The 23,185-nt window shown below is 39.2% G+C and overlaps 1 protein-coding gene across 1 annotated transcript in view; it reads left to right on the forward strand.

The window, feature by feature from the left end:
• si:dkey-261h17.1 overlaps positions 1-23,185 on the forward strand; it is a 44,588-nt gene that overhangs the window by 16,409 nt on the left and 4,994 nt on the right. The window contains exons 2-7 of the mRNA XM_041799412.1: positions 9,624-9,698; positions 10,776-11,002; positions 11,234-11,308; positions 15,862-15,973; positions 16,109-16,161; positions 18,109-18,255. Coding sequence (XP_041655346.1) covers positions 9,624-9,698; positions 10,776-11,002; positions 11,234-11,308; positions 15,862-15,973; positions 16,109-16,161; positions 18,109-18,255 — 689 coding nt within the window. The remainder of the gene's footprint in view (positions 1-9,623; positions 9,699-10,775; positions 11,003-11,233; positions 11,309-15,861; positions 15,974-16,108; positions 16,162-18,108; positions 18,256-23,185) is intronic.

Consider the following 23,185-nt stretch of genomic DNA (forward strand, 5'->3'; position numbering starts at 1 on the left):
TTAAATATGACCATTTGCTGCTTTCTCTTTTTATTTCTTGTTAAATGAATTTTGTTTTTTGTGCTGCAAGAAAAGGTTGATAATTAATCCAAAACACATTTAGATGCAGTCTAAGCCCCATTTGTCTCTTATTGTTAGCCTACCAAAGTCATTCCTTCTGTTGAACATTCTTAGTCTCTGAACTCCCCTGATAGTCTTTAAAACTAAAGGAATGCTCAATTTAAACGGCAGTGACGTTCCTGATGGTGGGAACTAAAAGACAGGGTTGAAGGGAGACTTTTGGGTCTTTCTGTGCACATCTGGAAGCAGACTATATGGATAAAGACCAAGAGGAGGGTGTGGCTCATTACTGCCTGACAGCCAAGGTGTCGTCTCTGTAGTCAGGGCGGAGGTTCAGTGAAAATCCCGAGAGTTCAAACTGACGCTATTCCCCCTTATGCATGATGTCACAAGCTTCGCCGCTCTCTGACAGTGCAGCACATATGCAAGGAGGGGAGGAGCTCCCTAGAGAGACTTACTGCAGCTGCTGTCCCCTGTTTGTACTCCGACTGCGCCCGTCCAGTGTGTGTTTGCTTCTCTTGAAATTTTGCTCGCTGTTCCCCACCCTAAGTGGAATAAGAGAAAGATGAAAGATGGCTGGGATGAGAGGGGAGTGGGGATGGTATTCTGTCCCTCTGTGTTTCAATACCACAACAACAAAGAAATAAAGGTAATAGGCCCATATTATCTTGATTCCTTGTCTTCAGTTATTATAAATTGCAAGCACAGATACTAAAATGTAACAGAATGTGGTTAAGGTAGGCAGTGTACAATAAACAATCCATTGTTGTAGCAGGCTGCATGGCTCAATCTGGACATGAAACTGTATCTCTGCAGGGTCCATTTGTGGTCATTAAACTTGATCCGAAAGAACCCTTGAGAAATGCCTTAATAAAGCTAAAAGGTTCTTGCTGATTCGGTTGACTCTCTACTAACTGCAGGGAAGGAGACCCAAGAGCACAGCAGCATCTTTAAAACCTGTTCCAACAAAAACAGAAGCAGTCAGACAATCACAGAATAATACTCAGAGATTTTTTCTTGACTCCGGCCAGCACAAATACTACGGTGTTTCTCCATGGGCTTCTTCTAAACCAAGACAGAAAAGCTAGAGTAAGATTTTAGATGCTGAAATTAAACACCGAATACAACCAAATTCTATAAGCATATAAAAGTGTGTTTACAGGCATGTTGCTTGTTCCAGCATTGTTCTAAGCACTTAGACAAATGCCTGTTCTCTCCTGAAGTGTTCTTGGGGAGTTCTTACTTACAGTAATCGACTCCCTTTGACACATTTTTGACATGTTATATCAAAATAAAACAAATACACCAAAGACAAAAGTTGTGTTATCTTGAACATTTCAATGTCAAATAATAACAGGCAGCCTCTTATTGCACAGCAGGCTGAAGCAGATCCTAAAATAAACACCTCTTTGTCACAGACCATCAGTTTGTATGTATTTTAGGGCCGAGCACTGACCTAGGGTTGGTGAGGACCCTATTGTATCTGTCGGTGTAATTTTCTAACAGAAGAATCACTCATTTTGGGGCTTTAACCTGCTCAAAAACTCACCAGACTTTACAGATTATTGTCCACCGGTGAAAGGTTTGTATTTTGGTGGAATTGTGCAAGTCCATCAAACAGGGGCCCTAATGTGAGGTAGGGGACTGGGTAAGGGCTACAGGCATGAAAATCAAAACACTTATGTATCATAATTAGATAAGAACAAAAGTCTGTTTGGGTCATCCTGTAAAATGTTCAGGAAGCAGACTACAACCAGCTGAAGGTCAAATTTTGCATTTTTTGGCGATTCACAAGTTTCATATTTTATCAAACTAATCCAAAGCATTTCACCTGAGCAACTCCAGATTTTTTTTTCTCATACTAGACAACCTGGAGATCTATTCAGCCTAGGCATAGGCTTATGATTTTCATATTGGCCATCGTAAGACCTACAAAAAAGCCTCTTTGGACCCATGCATGAGGACACTTGAGTGCTGCTTGCAGCCCCAGTTGTTTTCCGTTTTTCTTTTTTTGTTTGTTTGTTTGTTTGTTTTTTTAGTCAAACACATATCATAAAGTAGCCTGTTGGCTTTTTACCAGTGAATCTGGCACTATTGTAGTCTTAAATCAAACCTGTCTTTTTCCTTCTCTTCAGTGCCAACTTAAGCAATTTAAGTTTTAAATTGGTGGTTTTGGAGCCTTTTCCTCAGCCTTTCCCATCCCCTGCCACTCAGCCACCTCTCCTCAAATTCCCTGTCTCAGGCTTGGCATTCCCGCTTGGTTAGTCCACCATGTAACCTCTTTCCCGTGCAGCTTCATTGGCACTCTTGCTCATCCTAAGTCAGTTCCAGTGTATCTGTATTTTAGCAAGTAGAGTCTCAAAACAGGATCCCCCTTTCCCTCAAAAGTTTTTTGACGTCCATGTATGCCTTTTGTTTTTGCTCAATTTCAGTGGGATAGTCATGGTAAAAAAAATATTGGTTTCCCAATAAGTATCTTCATCCATTTCTCAGGATCAACATATTTTGTTTTGAACTGTAAAACATTTGTCACAATGGATCTATGGCGGCGAACTCGATGTCATTTTTTAGTGCGATGGCTCTGTGTTCCCTTGAACCAAACACTAATATTATTTCTCCTTGATCTTCTTTCGATGGTCCGTTATTTTCTGTTGCATCTGCCGTGTCTGGTCCCAAATCGCCGACAGTGTGTTGTTAGCTTCCACCTTCCACCCTTCCAACTCTGAAACGCATGTTCCTTTGTGATGCTCACCTGCTTTGCCTGTATTTTGTTGCTGTTTTCTGTCAGCTTGCAGCTTATTTCTTATTGAAGATAAGCAATCTCTCCCCTCATCTCTCTCTTCAGCTCATCTTTAAGAGTGACTAGCTTCTGCTGTATGTCTTGTTTGAACTCTTTAATATCTTTGCTAATCTGAGTCTCTGTGTACTCCTGTCCGTCCATTTTTCCTCTTGCAATTTCCTCATGTTTGCTAGCCATGTGTTTGGAGATTTCCTCAAAACAGCTTTGTTATTGCTGTTCTGCCTGTTTTGCCTCCTACCCTGCTAATAACTTATAGGACCCATGTCACTGGAAGTTCTCAAACATCAGTTTTGAATCAAATTCTGAACCCAAGATTTAAAACCAAACAAAAAGCATGAGATACTGGATCATACCCCTAAAAATGATACTTGTTTCATTACCACAGCAGTGAAAAAAGTTAAGGCGCCCATTAATAACCCAAAAAATGCAGGTATAGTCATGCACACTTTGTAAGCTATCAGCCTGGGTGTTCTCGTCTTAAAAATGAAAATAATTTAGTCAATGGCTGCTACAGATACCAGTGTCTTCTAGTGTTATTCCTCCATCATGCCACCATTTTCTGTCATGTTTGACCATGAACAGATCAGAGTTTATCAAACAGGTGACTTCTCTTATGCACAGTAAAGAAATCTCTTACCTGATTCAGCGATTAGTTGTAGTAGATGCCAGCATCAAATTGATTAGACACAACTAAAGATGAACACTATGTATTCATGCATCATTTACAGAGGGCTGATGTTTGTTAAATAGGCCGATATCAGCCAGTAAGGCTGCTAGACCAATGCACTATTGCATCCCTAAAGATTTTCAATCCTTAGCGTTTTATTGCTTCTACATTTTAACCACAAGTTGCACAACTGATATTTACCATCAGCTTGGTCGCATCAGAAATATGGGTAATGATTATGAATTGTGGTTTAATTAATATTTTGCCATTTAAGTCTTTTAGAAATAACTCACAGCTCTATGTTCCCAGTCTATGGGTGTGTCTGTTGGTGTATGGAGGGGAGTTTGAAGTCTTTTCCCCATGAGGAGGAGGGTTAAAAGGAGGTTGTCTGGAAGGAACAGAACTAAATGTAGAAATCTGTCTTCATTTTGTTAATTTATGATAAGACAGTCTCTCCCTTCACCTTATCTTACTCTCCTGAGTCCACTTAAGGCGGAAAGAAAATATATGATTCAACACTCCACAAAGAGCTAATCCTTCAAATTTATCTCTCTTATCTTCTCATGCGTTTGTTTCTATATCAGACATTTTTATGAATAATTTCATTTTAGAAAGGATCCAGGAATCCCAGCATTAATTGATAAAGTGCAGTCATGGTTCGTCATATCAGAAATAACCTCTCTTAATCCATTTCTACATATGTAATGCTGTCAGTTGGGAAATTCTTGACAATGCTCCAAGGGATTAGCATCGCTTTATTTATGTACCCGATACCCAACGTGTTTACTGTGTGACTGAATTTCGGAGTTGCTTACATTCCCTTGATATTTAAAGTGAAGTACATGGAGTACATTTGGGTCAGCTAAAGAGGACCAGCAGTAACTGCAAACACCTCCAGCAGCATGTCAACAACAATGCTTGTGGTCATGTAAAGTTTCATAGATAGAGCAGAGCAACAGTTGGTGGCTATGTGTGCTAAATATCGTCCTTTGTCTTGCCTTTCATTGTTGTTAATTTGTCAAACTTGGGCAAAAGAATTCTGCTTCCTAACCAGCTGCCAGCATATTTCATCCTCTCTTTAACCTATGATTTAGCTCCTTACATCTGGCAGGGCTACATAACCACACACCACGTCAAAGACAAGAACACCCAGGCCGAGCACTCTAAGGAGGACAGCCAGGGCAGGAAATCCACATGATGTAGTCGAGTAAGAGAGGAGCAGGAGTGAACCCAGAGGTTACACGGACTGCAGCCTCAGACGTTTGCTCTCTTGACCTGTTTAAGTCTCTCCAGAGAGAGTCTACTGTTGTGTTTATGGAGTGAGAGTGTTACATGTGTTCCTCTGTGTTTGTGTTGAGTCTGACTGTCCTTAGGATTCATGTTGATGCTGAGGGGCCAGGCTGGAAACACACTAATGTTTCTCACACAGCTGTCAGAGGTGTCTATGTCCAAACTGATAGACTGTGACTGTGTAAAGATGTCTTACTTGCTGGAAAAACTTTTACCCAACACGTTCTAAATCCCAAAATGTGAAGTACAGCTTCTTTGTCTATTGCCCTTAGCTCAAAATATGAATAAATACAGCAGTAGGCTTTGGACAATATAAAGACAAATGAAAGTGCATCAACATGGTTCAATACTCCAGTCAGATTTTTGAATAAAAAATGGAGTATGTCTTAGCTATAACACAGATTTTATCTCCTGTTTCTTTTTAGTGCCAGAGAACCAATTTGGCCCTGTTGTAATCAAAGGCAGGGCTTTTTGTCACACTTCAGTCCATCTTTGGGGCATTAGACATGCACTATTCTGTTTGAAAATTAGCACACATCTAAAATGCTAAATAAAATTCAACGTTGACATAGGTGTTAGAAATGCCCTTTGTGTTTTGAAGGAATACTGCTGAAAGTCAGTTTTACCTAGATTTATGAAACTTGGGGGAGGGTTTATGCACAGATAGCACAGATAGAAATTCCCCGTTTTTGATGACTAACCTAACACTGGACTGTTTTAATCCTCAGGGGCCATACTTGGATTAACTTATTTGTGCTCATAATAGTCCCCTAACATTAAATTAGCCCATTAAATTTATTAAGGGCTTTATCTGACTGCATCAAAATGGTTTGAAAGCATGGCCACAATGCCCAGGCCTCCATCCACTTAATAAAGTCTACATTTGCCATATAAGAAGAATTTCTTGTTAACATAAAATACAACATAATTGCTCCTAATTGATTTAATGAATTCAGACTTTGGTGACATGTTTATTGCTGTAACCAAAGGTGTCACTTGATTGTTACCTTTGCTTGTACCTCGCCCTGGACTTCATCAGCAATAAGTTTGCACTTCTAAAAAGATTTAGATATTAATGCTTGCCAGCCATTGTTTAACAGTTAAATACTTTTGAAAGAACAACCATTAAAACATTGTGTAGGTTGTTAAAATTTCCCACCCTGGGGACTTGGGCACAGATCCATTACACTCGACCCAAAAATCCAATTTCAATAGTCAGTTCGAATGCAAACGTACCCTACTTAGGCATTTCATTTCATTTCCAAGTTCCCTCTAAGAGGTAGTCTTGGGCACAATTAATGCAGATTCATCAGCAAGTAGAATTATAAAGTCAACCTTTAACATCTCTTTATCTTCAAAAATCAATCAATCTTTTTTGATATAGCACCAATTCACCAAAGTTATCTCAAAGCAAAGAGGGCAGGTCTAGACCATACTCTGCTGTAGCTTATTATGATAAAAAACCAGCACTAATAACCATGAGAACAGCTTTAGCAGTATTTAGCCCCATTACAGTGGCAACAAAAACCTTCCCTTAAGGAACAGGGATGTCGAGCAGAACCAGACTCATGTTGACTGCCCTCTACTAAAGCTGCAAGAGGATTGGAAAGGGCTAGAGGGGAGGTGGGAGAGAAGCAGGAAGAGGAGAAGGACAAGAGAAACAACAAAGCAACAAATGAAAAAGTAATTTATTGCTAGTTGTGGTCATATACATAGCTCCTGTTTTGTATGATACGGCTATAATGTCAGTAATGATGGTAACAATATGTAAAGAATTAGCAATAACATTGAAATAGATGTTTCCACATAGCATGGGTCCATTTTACCCACTGCGCTGCATGCTAGATGTGGAGGTAGAAGGAGACTCGCTGTTGGAGTGTCCAAAAATAATAAATTATCTGCATTAGCCTGCAGGATAGACTCCTGGTCCATCCCGCTGGCTAATGCAATTGCCTCTTCTTCATTCTTCTTTGCAGCGGATTTATAAACCAACTAGTGCCTACAGTAATTGGCCTTTGTACATGCGCAGGTGTGCTCAGGCTCAGAACATTGCTACTGATGTGAAAGCAGACCAGTTGGGAAGAGAGGAAGGGGGGACAATTGTGCTGGACCATGGGACAAAACCATCATGCCTAATGTGAAAACACCTTTGGTTGGTCAGTTCTTGGTAAGATTTAAGAGGAAATGAATGTTAAGTAGGGACATAACGGTATCAAAATCTTAAGGCACGATAATGCCTCAGTAACAAGTCCATGGTCCGGGATTTGTTGGGATATCAAAAAAGAAGACGTGCATTTATTAAAGAAAAATTGCATTTTGAATATTACAAAATGCAAAAAATAACGTTCTAGGTGTGCGTTAGGCTTCAAAATATATTTGATTTGCCTACTGGCTCCTCGAGTTAAGTGTGTCACCACAGTACTGTTGTTTGCCTGTCACCTTTTTGTCTTTCTCTTGTAATATTTACATCACTTACAGTTTGCTGAACACCATTAAAGAACATAAAAAGAAGAAAGCAGTATGCCATTGGCATAGCTGAGGAGCTAAGATAACTATTTTTCTAAACTGTATCAAACCAGGAGAAAAATTGTGTTGAGGTTAAAAATCAGAGAGATTTTTCCTTCTCTAACCTAAGAAATAATCCCTTTCCAAACGTTGTTGTACATAGTATCGTTAAGTCACAGGATTGCTTCCTAATTACCTTCACCCATTTGCTATTTGCTGGCCCATTGAGTCATAATTCAAGGCCTAATTATTGCAGCTTTTACCATCCAAATGAAAGGCAGGTAAAAGCTTTAAAACTAACTAACCATGCGGTCTCCTGTCTGCATCGATATTAAGCTGTTAAACTGAGTTGATTTAAAAACATTCCAAAGATATTTCTTGTCCTTATAAAATCTTTACACTCACAAAGGTTCTTGTTATTTAATCTGAGTGAAGGCTGAAGATTTTTGTTGCTCTTTTAAACAGAAGCACAAACTGAGGGCAATTAGCTGATTGCCGCTGTTACGTATTGGGATTGATGCCCATTTAAACCAGCTAAAACGCAGCCCATGACCTGCCTTGGACAATTTTCAACCAGCTGACGCCACAGTCAAGACAACACACACAACAGTCGGAAAAATATAAAACAAAGTATGGTCTACAGTGCTTGAGACAAAGCCTACTGTCGTGGTTGGTATTTTCCAGCTGGTGGGTGTGCTAACTTTCATATTAAGAATTCAAAACTCATGCCAGCACATGGGAAAGTCGGACATGTTTTTAGGACTACAAATTACTATCTGGTGATGTAGTAAATCACTATAGTGGTGCACAAAACACATCTTTCACTGATTGCGGCATAGTTTTGGTCAGAATTCAGACTGTTTACACACTGTTGGTTTCCTATCGTGCCAAGAAAAGTGGTGACAGATGAATGTTCCTTTGTTAGCTTCTGGTAAAAACTGGGAATCAGATCTCTGTGTTTGGTAGGCAGTGTGATTCCCACTGGGGCATAAACACATGGTTATGCTTCAGTTTTCTGCTATGGTATTAGTGGGATTTGGATAATAGATTATGTTGCACTTAATAGAGTTTTATATCTGACAGTAATAAAACAAGACACGCTAGATTGTTAAAGAGCACTCTAACCACACTATCTGATACCAAGATCACAAGATATTTATCTGTCATGATATATACCAGACATAAGACTTCAAAAGGTAACCTAAGGAAGCGATCCATCCATCACCCCAGAAAGACCTCACATGAACTTTGGAAATGTTTTCCGACTTTTCTTAACCTTCTATGCCCGAAAGGTTTTAGCTCCACCCAACCTAATCCCAAGATTATTACAGGAACATGATCAGTCCCAGAGGAGGGATGTGTAGTCAGGAGTTAATAACCTTTTGACTGTGTGTATAAGCTGCAGACAGTGAGCATTAACCCATATACGACTGCTTATTATTTAGAGCTTCTGAGAACACATGCTGAAGTGGTTTGGCGTCTTTAGCTGGTACAGGTTTGCTTAACCAGGCCAGGGCTCTTAAATGAACCCTTTGCCGTGACCCCACTGGCACAGACATTCAACTAGGCGTGTGCTTGAATATTATCCCTTGAAACCCTACATCCCTCCTGTCCAGCCCTTGAAATATGCCCATGTTATGATTAGGCAGATAATAGAGGATTTGTTAGGGTTAAGTTAAGGTTGGAGTCTAGTGAAGACACCTGGTGCGAGTTAGGGGTAGGGGAGTCTTGCATAGCCAGATCTTTGTCACCATTGCCCCAGCTACAGCTCTAACCTAGTGAAGTGCCTGATGTAAAAAAATAAAAAAGCCAATAGAGATGTGTGACAAACTGCAGCACTACAAGTGCCCACTTCCCAAAATCTCTTGAGGTCCCATTAAGACCTATGTAAATTTTTACAGCAGAAGTAAATAGGGGTGTACCACAGGGGAGGATTCTTTTTATAGGCAAAGAGTCATGCATGAATTTGCATCAGTAGATGTTTGCAAGGAGGCTTACAGCCTGCCTCAAACATACTAAAATAAATCGCATGCTATTGCTGCAGCTTCAGTCTAGTTTTTGTTTTGAATTTGTGCTTTTGTGCAAAACACTTTTTTACAGTTTGTGTTTTACTTTCACTTCAGGAGAATGTAATTTAATCCAAGTTATTCGAGCTGTAGTTGATGATATTAAATTATGTTCCAAATCAAACTAGGACAAAGAAGAGTAAAAATATTGAAGTTCTGTGTTCTCTTAAGATGTAATAAAAGTCAACAGGCTTTAACTCTTGCAAGCATGACCGTGTTTTTGCTTCCTTTTTAGATGGTGTTATATGTCAAGATGATGCACCTGATGCCACAGATGCCCCTGCAAGTGATCCAGCTGTAGACCCTGCTGGTAGGAGCCTTAACTAGTGTTGAAAATATCCCAAACTTTCTGTTTTGTTAAGTTGCTTGCTAAACATGCACTTCTCATAGATGCAACAATTCACGATATTCACGTGGTGTTTCATCCCTCAGTGTGGAAAGTGAAAATTCCGCTATGTCATTCAGTGAATATGTCAACATATAAAAACAATGGCTGCAGTTAAATATATTTCGTTTATGAATCTTACAAGTTACAAAGCTTAATATTGAGCACCTGTGTGCTACGTAAGGATATAAGGATATACATAAGCACCTACGCTTAACACACAACAGTAGTTGGGCTCATCTCAGGGGGAGATGAACCTGTGTACGGGGATGAGGTCAAAAAACTGTCATCATGGATAATGGTGCTGCATCAACAACCTGGTCCTCAACACAACAAAGACTAAAGAAATAATAGTGGACTTCAGGAGAACAGATCTAACCCTCAGCCCATACACATAAACAGGGACTGTGTGGAAGAGGGTCTTGGACTTCAAGTTGCTAGGCTTGCACCTAAATGATGACCTGACCTGGAAAACCAACACGACGGATCTGATCAAAAAGGCACAGCAGCGACTCCACTTCTTGAGGGTCCTGAGGAGCAATGCCCTGGCCAAGAAGCTGCTGGTGTCCTTTTACAGATGCTCCATTGAAAGTGGACTGGCATACTGCATCCCAGTGTGGTTTTCCAGCTGCACTGCTCAGGAGAAGACAGCTCTCCAGAGGGTCATCAACATAGCACAGAAAATCATAGGCTGTGCTCTGTTCTCCTTAGAGGAGCTGTTCAGGTCCCGCTGCCACAGGAAGGCCGTTGGCATCCTGAAGGACTCACCCCACCCAGCCCATCACCTCTTCCAAATGCTACCCTCAGGAAGACGGTTCAAGACAATAAGAGCCAAAACTAACAGACTGAAAAACAGCACATATCCTAGAGCAGTTTCAATGATAAATGATAATTGCACTGAATGGAGCTGCATACAGTTTCGCTGTACCTGTGTACAATGACAATAAATGATTCTGATTCTGATTCTGTGTCTAAAAGAAACACCTCTGTATTGTTTTGCAGCAACGGACGCTTCAGCCGCCAGTGCAGCCCCAGATGCCTCAGCTGCCCCGGATGCAGGTGCCGCTGCGACTGATGCTGCAGATTCTGCTGCTTCTGCTGCTCCTGGAGGTAGCAGGTTCCCCGCGACTGTTATCAACTTTGTGATTGGCAGTGGTGGTCCCTCAGGGACTGATGCTCCTGCCACTGTCGCACCTCCAGAAGAGCCCGTTGTTGTCAAAGCAGTTGTGGTGAGTATCGTTATCATATTCAGGTGGGGCATTTTTAACCGCTTTTTGCCTTTTTCATCTGGAGGCCGTCAGCGTAAATACACAACTCACAGAGAGACTAAACATGTCACTTTACAAGGTTTTAATGTTTGAAAAGATGTTTTTGTGAAATATACTTCTTAGTTTTGATGTGTTTTGGTGTTTTTACTATGGATGACTGATGTTGTGGTTACCTTTCTTCGGTGTCCACAGCCTGAAGTGAAGTGTGTTGGAAAAGATGACATCCCAGAAAGTGCCATCAAGGTTTCAGTGCTAACAACTGACTGTGTGAGTATGAGCTAACCTCCTGTAGATCTTTTGCAGACATTTCACTATTAAGAGGTCTTTTATTATTAGGGATGTTGAAATTACACTGTTGACATTAAGCTACTATGCATTTTAGTTAATTATGTTCTAGGTGTCGGGTATTTGGGATGAATAAAACCAAGAGTTTGAGTGCAGGCCAGTGAGGGACTGGGAAGGGGGTACGAGACAAGTGCATGAGTGCCCCCTCAGTGACCTTTCCCTTTGTCAAGACTTTTAGGTGGCTGTTGCTTTTGTGAATTCAGTTTGCAAAATAAAGGCATAACTGCAATCAAAGGATGGCTTTGTGAAGCAAAAATAACATTGCAAATAAAAATCATACCTTTTTTTTATAATGCAACAGTTTTTCTTTTGAATCCAGACATTTTCTATGAACATCCTCCTAAAGTTGTTTGCAGATGTCATTCTGATCAATCTGGCAAATAGACATTTATCCTTAATCTTTAACAGAGGTCCCATCCACTGTGTGAATCTCAAAGGCATGCAAATTTTTTTGATTAAAGAGCCAATTTTATATCTAAAAAACAGATGTCATTGATAGATCTTATGAAAAATGTGTTCTATTTCAATGAGACTTGGTTGTCGTTACAGTTTGTCAGTCTTTCTATCTTTTGATTGCACTCTGTTTAATTTTGCTTTTCAAACTATCCTGTTTGATTGCATGATGGAGACAAAATGTGATTAATACCCCTTCATCGTGAGTCAAGAGAAAGGGGCCTTGACTCCACTGAGAGGAAAAAAGATGTGTTTTAAAGAGCTGCAGTTGGAAATATGGACTTGATAAAAGCAGATCTTTCCTCAGACATTCCTCAGGCGTTGTAAATCTTCAGACTTTGTTTCTGGCAGGGGACAAATGAGGAGGAGGGCTGATGTTTCCTCTCTCGGTCTGGGGTCTTAAAGACTGAAGAAGGGATAGCATGGGTGTGGTTTTAGCATCTGGGTTTTTAGATTTACAGATAATACTCATGTGGCTTCTTTAGGTTTTTATTCCACATTAAAATATTCTTATTTTGAACCATTTTCTTCTCAATCAAAAAACCTTATCGTGAGCTCAGTTTTTTGTTGGCCCTTTTGACTGACAACATCCATCTACAAATAATGGCATAGACTAATACGAATAGCAGATGTTCATCTGTTGCATCATATCTATATAATGCTTGGACATAGCACATCTAACAGCTGATTAGAGAAGATATACATTTTTAGGTAGAAGATGTTACCTGTTTGACAAACTCTGATCTGTTCAGTGGTCAAGCTTGGGAGAAAATGTTGGAAAGAAGTGACAAAAACACATCAGCATTGGCTGGTCATCGACTTAACTGCCATTTTAAACATGAGTATAGGCATCAGCTCTGATTTTAACAATAGGTGCATCACTAGTTTTTAGATATTACTTCATTACCTCCAACACTGAATATTTAAATTAGAGATGGATAATTATTTTGGAATTTTCAAATAGTTAACCATTTATAGAGTCAAAGTTTTAATGCAACTATTATTTTATCCATTGCAAGCTCAAACAATACAGTCTGGTTACAGACCTCAAATGTCAGACCTTGCAAACCACTAATGTGTGTGTAATTCTGTCAGAACTGAAATAAACATCCAAACCTTGAAAATAGCAATGGATTGAAATTTTGGTTATGGTTGACGTAAGGGTAAAGGTTAGGGTAAGGCTACCAAAAGTTAAAAGTCAAAAACCTGACCTGTAAAACCTAACTACAAAACTTTTAATAAAGCTGAGAGAATAGTCTGCTGACAGGAAAAAAGCTTATCCTCCATAAAAGCACTAACAAAACTAACACAGCTCAGGCTAAAGCTAAAGAAGGCACGTTAACTACTTAGCCAAGATAGCTACATAGCTAACAACGCTTAGTCTTTTGCCATAAAGGCTACTCACGCTAAATGGGTACAGTAGCTACATGTTATCTTAAGATAAAAAAACTATGTAAGCTATGTAGGTTACGTAGCTACATAACTAATGTAGCTGAAACCAAACAAAGATTATGCTACATTTGCTACAACTAGACCCATTTTAGAAGTAGTTATGTGAATGATGGCTTGCTTTAGCTTTGTTAGCTTTAGGTAAATCTATCGTAGCTACATTGGCTTGCATCTTTGTAGTAACTGTTACCTACATCACTAACATAGCTACATAGCTAACAAAGCTTAATGTAATGCCATTAAGGCTTCTTTAGCTAAGTAGGTTCAGTAGCCATGTAAAAAAAACTCTTAAGCTAACAACTATGTAGCTGCATAGGTAATGTAGCTACATAGCTTACAAAGGTTAGTTCAGCCATAAAGGCTAAATGAGCTATGTAGGTAATGGAGTGATATAACAAATGTAGCTAAAGCTAAACATACATTATGCTACATTTGCTGCTGTTAGACCTATTTTAGAAGTAGTTATATTACGTAGTGAAAGTTACCTATTTAGCCAACTTAGTTTCATTAGCTTAAGATTTAGCTACATTAGCTACATAGCTATAGTATGTATGTAGCTAATACAGCCTTGTTAGACCAGCCTTAGCTATGGTAGTTGCAATGTAGTGTCTTCATTAGGAGCTCCTTAATCAAACTGTTAATTTTGCTTTATTAAACTTTTGTTGTTAGGTTTTGCAGGTTGGGGTTTTGACTTTTAACTTTTGGGTGACAAGCCCTTACCTCAACACCCATACTAACCTTAACTGGAAGTTCCATCTGATTTTGCTTTTGAAAGTTTTAGGGTATATTTCTGTTGTGACGGATGCACGTCTCACGGTAGTTATTTGCAAGGGGACAAGTTTAAGATCTGTGGTCTGCAGCCAGACTGTCTTCATTGAGCTTGCAACTGATGGCAGAGAATAATTTTTGTCCATCACAAATAAGCAACACAAAACATGACTGAGATACAGCAACTGAACAGCAGCTTATAGTAGAGTTCCTATTGCATTATGTAGCAATCTTTCAAATAGCATCTATTCTGTATTTATATGTAGAACTATGGTTTGTATCTATAAACTTAGGAAGCAAGTGTTTTGCTTGACATTGTTTAACAAAAGATCAGTTAACCAGTCTATTCTACCTAGTAGGAGATTGTCAGGTACAAAGATTGGGACAAAGGTTTTCATAGCTGTAACATAATGCTAAATATGTTGGCCTGTAAATGGTAGTTTCTTTTGTATGATAGCATCCATCTTACAAACTCTAATATATAAATCCCCGCCGTGTATGAGAAGTTCAGATTTTCTGCAAATAATTAGACTGTGACTTTTAAATAGTAAATTTCCTTGGAATGCACAACCCAAATTTAAATTGTACAGTCTGTCAGTCCAGTTGCACAGAGCGGAAGCAGCAGTCCAATCCTACTTGGCGGACTTTAGCGAGCCTCTATATGGGTCATTACTGTATCATCTAAAGAGCCAGCACCATCTGCAGAAGTCATCTGTCCAACTCGGATTGAAACTAAACATGGACTTTAGTGCCAGGAGCATTAGCCAGCTGATGATAGTTCAAAATACATGTAGAAAAAAGATTAGCATAAGAATGTGAAAGAAAGAGAAGTTTATTCTCTTAAGGGAAAAGTGAGTGAATGGCGTGAAAGTCCTGTATCAGTGGAACAAATTTAATAAGGCAAAGATGCTCTGAAGTAGTGGAAAATAAGAGGAGGTTTAGTTAATACCTCTGTAAATCCCCAAGTCATCAACAGTTATGTAAGGCGCTGTCTAATATGACAAAATAAAAAACACACATTCCTCTTTTTTCCCCTGCTTTTTATTCCATTATCAAGCAACTCCCCTGTTTTGTACGTGTATTTATTTAAATGCAAAGTTGTCTTGACTTGCAGAAACTCTACTCAAAAGTGCATGAAGCCACATAAGGTGAAGCAAACCCCATTTTGAGACAATGCGGGAGTCCTGAGATTAACATGTTATGGGTCGCTAGTGACACACAAACAGATGGAAAAGAGAATCGGTTCCAGTGGGGTGATTTTGCCGGAGATTCTTCCTCCCCACCTCAAATATTTGGACATAAGAGCCGAGTCCAGCTGTGGGTCCACTCCCTACTAACTGAGAATTCGGGGTTTTGCTCATAGTGGTCTTCTGGGAGCACTGAGGGCTGTCTGGATCACATTACACCAAATGAAAACACTGTTCCCAAAGTCTCAGAGCTTAAAATTGTGCAATGAGGTGATTTCATAGTTTAGGACTAAGGTGGGAAAAAAGAAGGTGTGGTCAGCAAGTTTCCATCCAAGTTGCATTTTGTCTCCATTACACACACAGAGGCTTTTATGCACCAATGCTTAGTGGGGAAAAACTCAGGAATATGCGTTTATTTGATCACCTTTAGGAGGTGAAAAAATGTCAGAAATGTGTGTGCAGAAAGCTGTAAATTACTTTGGACTTTCTCAATCACTGAGTGGATGTTTAATTTTGTTATGACGTGCTGCAAAAATAAGTTAAGATCATAGCTGCAGTATTGTTTTACAGGTATGAAATTTACATTTCCCTCTAACAAGGTGGTTAATGCTTCTACAGGAAGCCACTAAACGCATCATTCAGGAGAATCCTGCAGGCTGGTGCACCAAGGAAAACTGTAATCTAGAAATCTCTCAGGATGGCAACACAATAAAAGTGGCCAGTGATGATGGTGCGTGTTTATTCCACATGTTTGTGACATTTTAAGGTCATAATGCATTATTGTAATTTGTGATGCAATATAAACACTACTTGACTTTCTAAAGTGAAATAACTGTTATATTTCTAACACTTATTCTTCCTGCAGCTAAGTTGAGTACTTTGGCTGATGCTGTCCAGAGTGCTGCTTTGAAAGAAAAGGTAAGAGATAATTAGCCATTATCTGCTTTAATATGATAACATAAAGTTCTTCTAGTTCCTCTAGTTTTTCTTGTATTTCTCTTGCCTTTCCTCTTCTACAGTGCTTATCTGGTGAAAAGGCTGCAGGGAGCTGCATTAATCAACAATACTGTCAGTCATGATGTTGCAATAGAAACCAGAAGTTTACATACACTGTATAAAAAGACACATAAACTTTTTTTCTAACTTTCTGACATTAAATCAGAGTAAACTTTTCCTGTTTTAGGTTAGTCAGGATTTACTAAATGATTTATATTTGTTTAATGCCAGAATAAGGAATTTTTAGAGATCTTTTTTTTTTTTTTTACTTTCTGCAAAGATTACTATGCCTTTAAAAATTTTGGGAATCCTCAGATGATGATGTCGTGGCTTTGGAAGCTTCTGATAGGTTAATTGACAACATTTGAGTTAATTGGAGGCAGCGCCTGTGGATGTATTTTAAGGCACACCTTAAACGCACTGCTTCCTTGTGTGGCATCATGGGAAGATCCAAAGAAATCAGCCAAGATATCAGGAAGAGACCTCCACAAGTCTGGTTCATCCTTGGGTACAATTTCTAAATGCCAGAGGGTGCCACGTTCATCTGTTCAAACAATTATTTGCATGTATAAACACCATGGGAGTGTCCAGCCATCATACCGCTCAGGAAGGAGATGGGTTTTGTGTACCAACATGGGCAGAAAGGCCACACAGCGAGGAAGAAGCCATTACTCCAAAAGTAACATAAAAAGCCAGATTACAGTTTGCAAATGCACACAGGGACAAAGACCTTATTTTCTGGAGATTTGTCTTGTGGTCTGATGAAACAAAAATTGAACTAATTCGCCATAATGCTATCATTATATGGAGGGAAAAGGGAGAAGCTTGCAAGCCTGAAAACTCCCTTTAAACTGTGAAGTACAGGGGTGGTAGCATCATGTTGTGGGGGTGTTTTACTGCAGGAGGGACTGGTGCACTTCATAAACTAGATAGCATCATAAAGAAAGAACATTATGTAGAAATATTGAAGCAACATCTGAAGATATCAGCCAGGAAACTAAAGCTAGGGCACAGATGGGTCTTCCAAATGGACAGTGACCCTAAGCATACCGCCAAATTAGTTACAAAGTGGCTTGAGGACAACAAAGTCAGTGTTTTGGATTGGCCATCACAAAGCTTTGATCTCAGTCCTAGAGAAAATATGTGGGCAGAGCTGAAGAGGTATGTGTGAGCAAGGCAGTCTACAAACCTGATTCAGTTAAACCAGTTTTGTCACGATAGTCAGAATGGGCCAAAACTCCTGCAAACTTATACATACAGTTTAAAGGCAATGATACCAGATACTGAGGAAATGTATCTGAACGTCTGACTTTGAAGAAAGTAATAGGAAATTCTCTCTCTTATTATTCTGGCATTTAACAAATAGAAATAATTTTGGTAATCCTAACTGACCTCAAACAGAAATCTTTGATGTCAGACAGTGAGAAAAAAATGTTATGTAAACTTCTGGTTTCAACTGTAAATCTGTTTTATTTTATTTTAAATAACTATTTCAAAAAACTGCTGAGAAAAAGTAAAAACTTGGACATAAATCATTAAGATGAACATGTGCTATCCAGTCTGAGTTTGAGAAAAATGTATTTGACATTTATTTCAACTTTAAAGTTTGACTCATGTCCCATCTGTTAGCATGGAGGCATAAGGAACTGTAGATATTTTGGCTTTGCGCCCTGTGTCTGTTGCTCTATCTATCTTAGTACACAGTCGATGCTTTATGCCTGGGATTCCACTGTAGATTCCTTTAATTTAGCAGCCTTTATGCATGACTGAGCTGATTCTGCTCAGGCCTTTTTTTCAGTTCAATGAACTGAATATTTAGGATGTTTATGGCTTCATATTCACACCTTATCCCTGTCACTGTTGTTGCAGCTGGGTGTGACAAAAGTTGAGACCCCGTCTTCATCGGGTTCCTCTGTCTTAGTGGGGACCCTGGTCAGTGGTCTGCTTGCTGCCTTAGGAATCACTGTTGGTTATTTCAAATGCCCACGCAAGGCCGACGCCAAGGTAGTGAGGCTGGTAAGAAATGTAATCTTATCTATTCTCTTCTACCCTATATGTTCCCACAGTGGACCTAATTTACTCAGTCTGTTTACATGTTCATGCTGGCTCCACAGGAGTGTGACCATATGTTGTGCATCATTCAGCACAGAGCCCATGAATGGAATTCTAATGCATTTTTTCACAGCGGATTCTGCACAATGTTTGGTTTGATAAGTGTGTGATGACTCAAATTTGTTCACCTTTAATGTTTCTAACCATCTCAAAGTGATGCTGGTGACCTCAAATATGACCTGAAGGTGTTTTATCATACATGTGTAATTCTTTAACCCTGTGCTGGTTGGTTTCTCCAATCACATCCCTCATTAAAGATTTAGTAACACCATGCGTAGCCTTTCTGTGGTAGGGTTCATGTTTTACTACATCTGAAATCAAAACAGCACTGTTTCCTTCCCTTGGAGTCGATCGCTGCCAACGTTTTAATTAGGGAATGTTGCTGGCCATCTATCACAGAAAATACACAGAGAAAGAGAGTGTGTGCGATATCCAAAGCCCCACGCCCTGCTCTCTGCTGCTTTATTCCTCTGCAGAGCTCACCGTTTCATCTAGCAGCCAGACACAGCTGGATCACATGATACAGACCACATTAGAGCATGTGTTTGTGTGTTTAGGATTAATAGTGCAAGGGTGTGGGAGGTTATTGAATGCATTAGTGTACATATGTGTCTAAATGTGTATGGCAGTACTCTAGGGATTAGTCATTCATCTTCTGAATATATTTAATATTTATTAAAGCATGGTTTACGTTACTTTCACAGCTAGTTCACGACCAGCAATAAATGTTCCATCACCTAACTAAATATACATCTACATTACAGTTTTTCTAATGAGTACACAGAACCTCAATGTTTACTCCGCTGCTCACCACTCACCCCTTTGAGTTTATCATGAATTTAAGGAAAGGTGAATGCATCTTAAACCTACCAATATCCAATCCTGGTTGTATGAAGAAATCAATATGGCTTCCACGTTTTAGTGTGCATGCAAGACGATTTTAAAGCTTACTTTAAATCAGATCTGCCCCTCTTAAACAAGCCAGGGTACATGTCCCAATTCAAAATTTGTTACAAATCGTTATTGGTTCATATAATCCTCAACTATGTGGTGTAAGTACGGTTAATTTAGTGCTCTTCTTCCTGTCACGGCCTTCCTGATCTTGAATGGTAAATCGCAAACTAGGGATACACAATGTTGGATTTTTTTGACCATAGGTTCTTTGATGACCTCTCACAGAAGCAGAAAACAGCCCTGTGTAGAGAAATGCTATCAGGAAGGCCACGCTTCGAGCTGTTTACAACTATGCCAAGCATTCAAAATGTAAAAATGTTAACATTCTTAATTCTTTAGCTAATTTTGTGTTTCGACAGTAGTGAAATATGGAAGCAAAATGTTTTTAAAAACTCACAGTGAAACGGCAGCAAGCAGGAATTTAAAGGCCTCTGTGTAAAGCCTGGACAAGTGGTGTCACACAACACTCATGTATGGTCTGTTTCCACAAAGCAGTCCGGTTTGGCTCAGTATTGTTGTGTCATGGTTTAGCACATTAAACTCTGATTTTGCCTGTATTTTCATTGGCCGATGTCCATCCCACCAACCTCCAGCCTCACTCATTCTGATTGGAAATGCATCTCATAAGAGATCATTTTGCTCTGCTCAGTAGAGCTGCCTCATTTGGCACCAGTTTGGCTTTTTAAATGTGGATTAAATAATGACAAAGGGTGGAGGATAGGAAAATGGCACTCAAACAGGAGCTAGCTCCCGCTGCTAACATAAAAGCCGCTTCATCGCACAGGCTTGTTTGTCATTGGCTCATCATCTTTCAGTTATTTACCTCACAAGATTTATTCGGTTCATAGTCTATCACTGTTTTAATCAAAAGCATGCTTGTGATAAAATTTGTATTTTTTATATAAAAGCCTCTAAGCTCAGTATAAGACACCTTTAGACTCTGGTCTCCCTTCATCTGACAAGACAATGCTAGACACTAGGAGTATTTGTAAAATAAATCACCTCCACAGCAGGAAACTCAGTTAAACTAGGGTAAAAATCACTTTTTGATAAAGTGCAGGGATAGCACTCAATGTACATATGTAACTATTTTTTCCATTTAGAGCTGTTAAGCACCAACTTTCCTCCATTCCTATCTGTTCCTAAAGTCTGTCCCCCACTTTCTGCCCCCAGCAAACCTTTTGGATCATGTGATTGCAATTGACCTTTTACCAATATTCCAATATTAACAAGTTTATTTTAACCAATACTGATGTATAAATGCAATTCAGGCCTAAAGCTTCAGTCCTAAAAACACATTAAAGTTTAAGGAATGAGGATGAACAAAGGAAAACACTTCTGCTGATATAGATATGTTGTCCTGCCTAAATATGGCTGATAATTATAGCTGATGTATTTGTTGTACGTGTCTGTTGATAACGATATCATGGCAGTAATGTCGTGCATACCTATATCAAACATGTTTCTGTGAGTTCTTGTGGTGTAGAATGTCCACTGGGAAATTATGACCATAAATGGCAGGAAATCTAGAGAATAAATCATGCTGAAATACAAGATGCAGTCTGTTTCAGGGGAGAAAAATGTTTTAACTGTCTTCCTGTGTGACAGTTTCCATCATGTTCAACAAAGTCCACACGGTGCAGTGTCTGTACAGCTGTGTAGCTGTCTTTGTACCATCTGTTTTCACCATGAGAAGTTTGTTATCCTGCAAACTACTGGTACGATAGGTGAGCTGTCAGCCTAAAAGTAATATTTTTGGCATTGCATATTGTAAAAATATTAACCCATCACCAATATGCTTAAAGTATGTGCCACCAACTTCCACTGGTCACTGGTTTTCTTACATTGAGGAGTCATTTCAGTCAAACCACATGAGGTTTTATGAAAACCATTTTCTTTAAATGCAGGATTTACTAAGAGAGAAAAGTGGTTCAAAGAATGGCATACCCAGCCTGGCCTGCATGACAGTGTATCACAGCATGTTTTCACCAGCAAAGCAAAAGCTTGCAATACTCAGTTAAAAAGGGATGTTAATAACATTGGGTCATAGGCAGCGTTTGATAGTAAAGACAGTGTAGTTTTCCGATTTTTACACTGGCATATGATTTTCACCGGTATAAAAGACACGGTCTGCATTTTAGATCAAATAATAAGTATCAAAGGTGTGTCTTTTACTGGATTGTATGGTAAATGTCCAAAGACCGAATGGTTGTGTAAAGTTATTCTGCTGCCGAGCTTGCAACAGAGTCGGTCAGAGAAACATAACAGATGTGAAACAGCGTCACTGTAAACATCAGAGCCAGCAGAGCAAAACAGCGCTGTGTTAATGTGTTTGCTTTTCTGTGTAGTTGAAGCTTTCACTGTTTGTTCACACCTTACACTTCTCAGGCTTTCATAACTCTGCAAAATCACACTGGGACTCCATTATTACAGTGTTACAGGGCACAATGTAAAAGTACAGAGGCAGAGAGACAGCTAAGCTTCCATAGAGTCAAACTCAGAGTTGTGAGGCAGTGGATCTGAATGTGGGGGTCTGGACTAGGGCTGGGCAATTAATTGCAAAGTAGATTAAATCACAATATGGCCTGCTGAAATCTACAAATCGCGGAGGTGCGGTATTTCTTTAACTTGAAATGTGTCAAAACAGCAGTTTAATACATTCATTTTTGTGACAGAGATTTTATGCACATTATGCAAACATTCAAGTGTTCATTTTAAAGGATGGATTACAAAAATCCTCATTTTTCTGTTTTATGTATGTTTTGTTTTAGTCAAAATGAGTGACATAAAAATGATAATCCCCTTCAACAAAGCAGTTGGTATCAAATTTGCAATGTGAGCAAAAATAGCTTGGTCATTCTATCTAATACTTATGAAGCTCAGCATTAGTTCACAGAAATCATAGCCCCAACTGCAGTCAGCTTAAAGCCAGCTTCACCTCCTCCACTCCAGCCACCTCCTTTATAGCTTAAAGCTTGTTGGACCCTTATATTCAGGTTCATGCTACTATTGATTAATTACCTTTGAAATAATTTCATTGTTTTAAATACACATTGTCATTTCTCCATCCATAAGGGGGTTTCTAGCCATGTGCTCCCTGGAAAGTCAAAGTCAGCTGCTTGACTAACCCAGGGAGCAAGTAAAACTGCATTTTGCACATTTTGCAATAAAATGGTTAAATGTATGATGAGTGATCCTGAATGAATGTAGGTTATAATATAGAATGATTTATTGCTTGAATTTGTTGAAAAATGCATATGTTGAGGAACCTAATAATGATCTCATATTTAATCGCAATATTGGGAAATAAAATTGCAATTAGATTGTTTTTGCAAATCGTTCAGCCCTAGTCTGGACCCTAATTGCGAGAAACTAAGAGGTGGTCACCAGATGCCTTCCTCAAAACTAGTAATATTTTATGTTTTACCCATTTTTATAAAAAATATATGCATTAAAGTAGTTTAATAATAAGCACGGTCATTTGGTGAGATTTATGCTGAAGTCAAAGTAATGTCTAATCCTTACAATGTGAGTCTGGGCACAACTATTCTTGAATGTGGATTGCTGTGTTCAACCACCTTCAGGTACAGTCGGGTCCCTGGTCTCTGACACCTTTATTTTGGGGGTCATGGGCTGAAAAGCCCTGCAGTAAGGGACTAATGACTATTAGTCCAGTTAAATACAGAATAAAGGAATGTTTACATGAAAAAGGGGATTGGAATGTGATTATTAGTAAGTAAACAAAAATTACACCAAGAGGAAATGTCCAAAAAGTTAGAAGGGAGGCGGCAAAGTAAACAGGGGAAGGTACCATAGAAGAGGGATCTATGGAGGAGGAACTATGAAGTTTAGAGTTGTGCATCTTGACTGGTCTCAGGAT

Source organism: Cheilinus undulatus, linkage group 11, assembly GCF_018320785.1.
Source record: "Cheilinus undulatus linkage group 11, ASM1832078v1, whole genome shotgun sequence".
In the NCBI taxonomy this organism is placed as follows: Eukaryota; Metazoa; Chordata; class Actinopteri; order Labriformes; family Labridae; genus Cheilinus; species Cheilinus undulatus.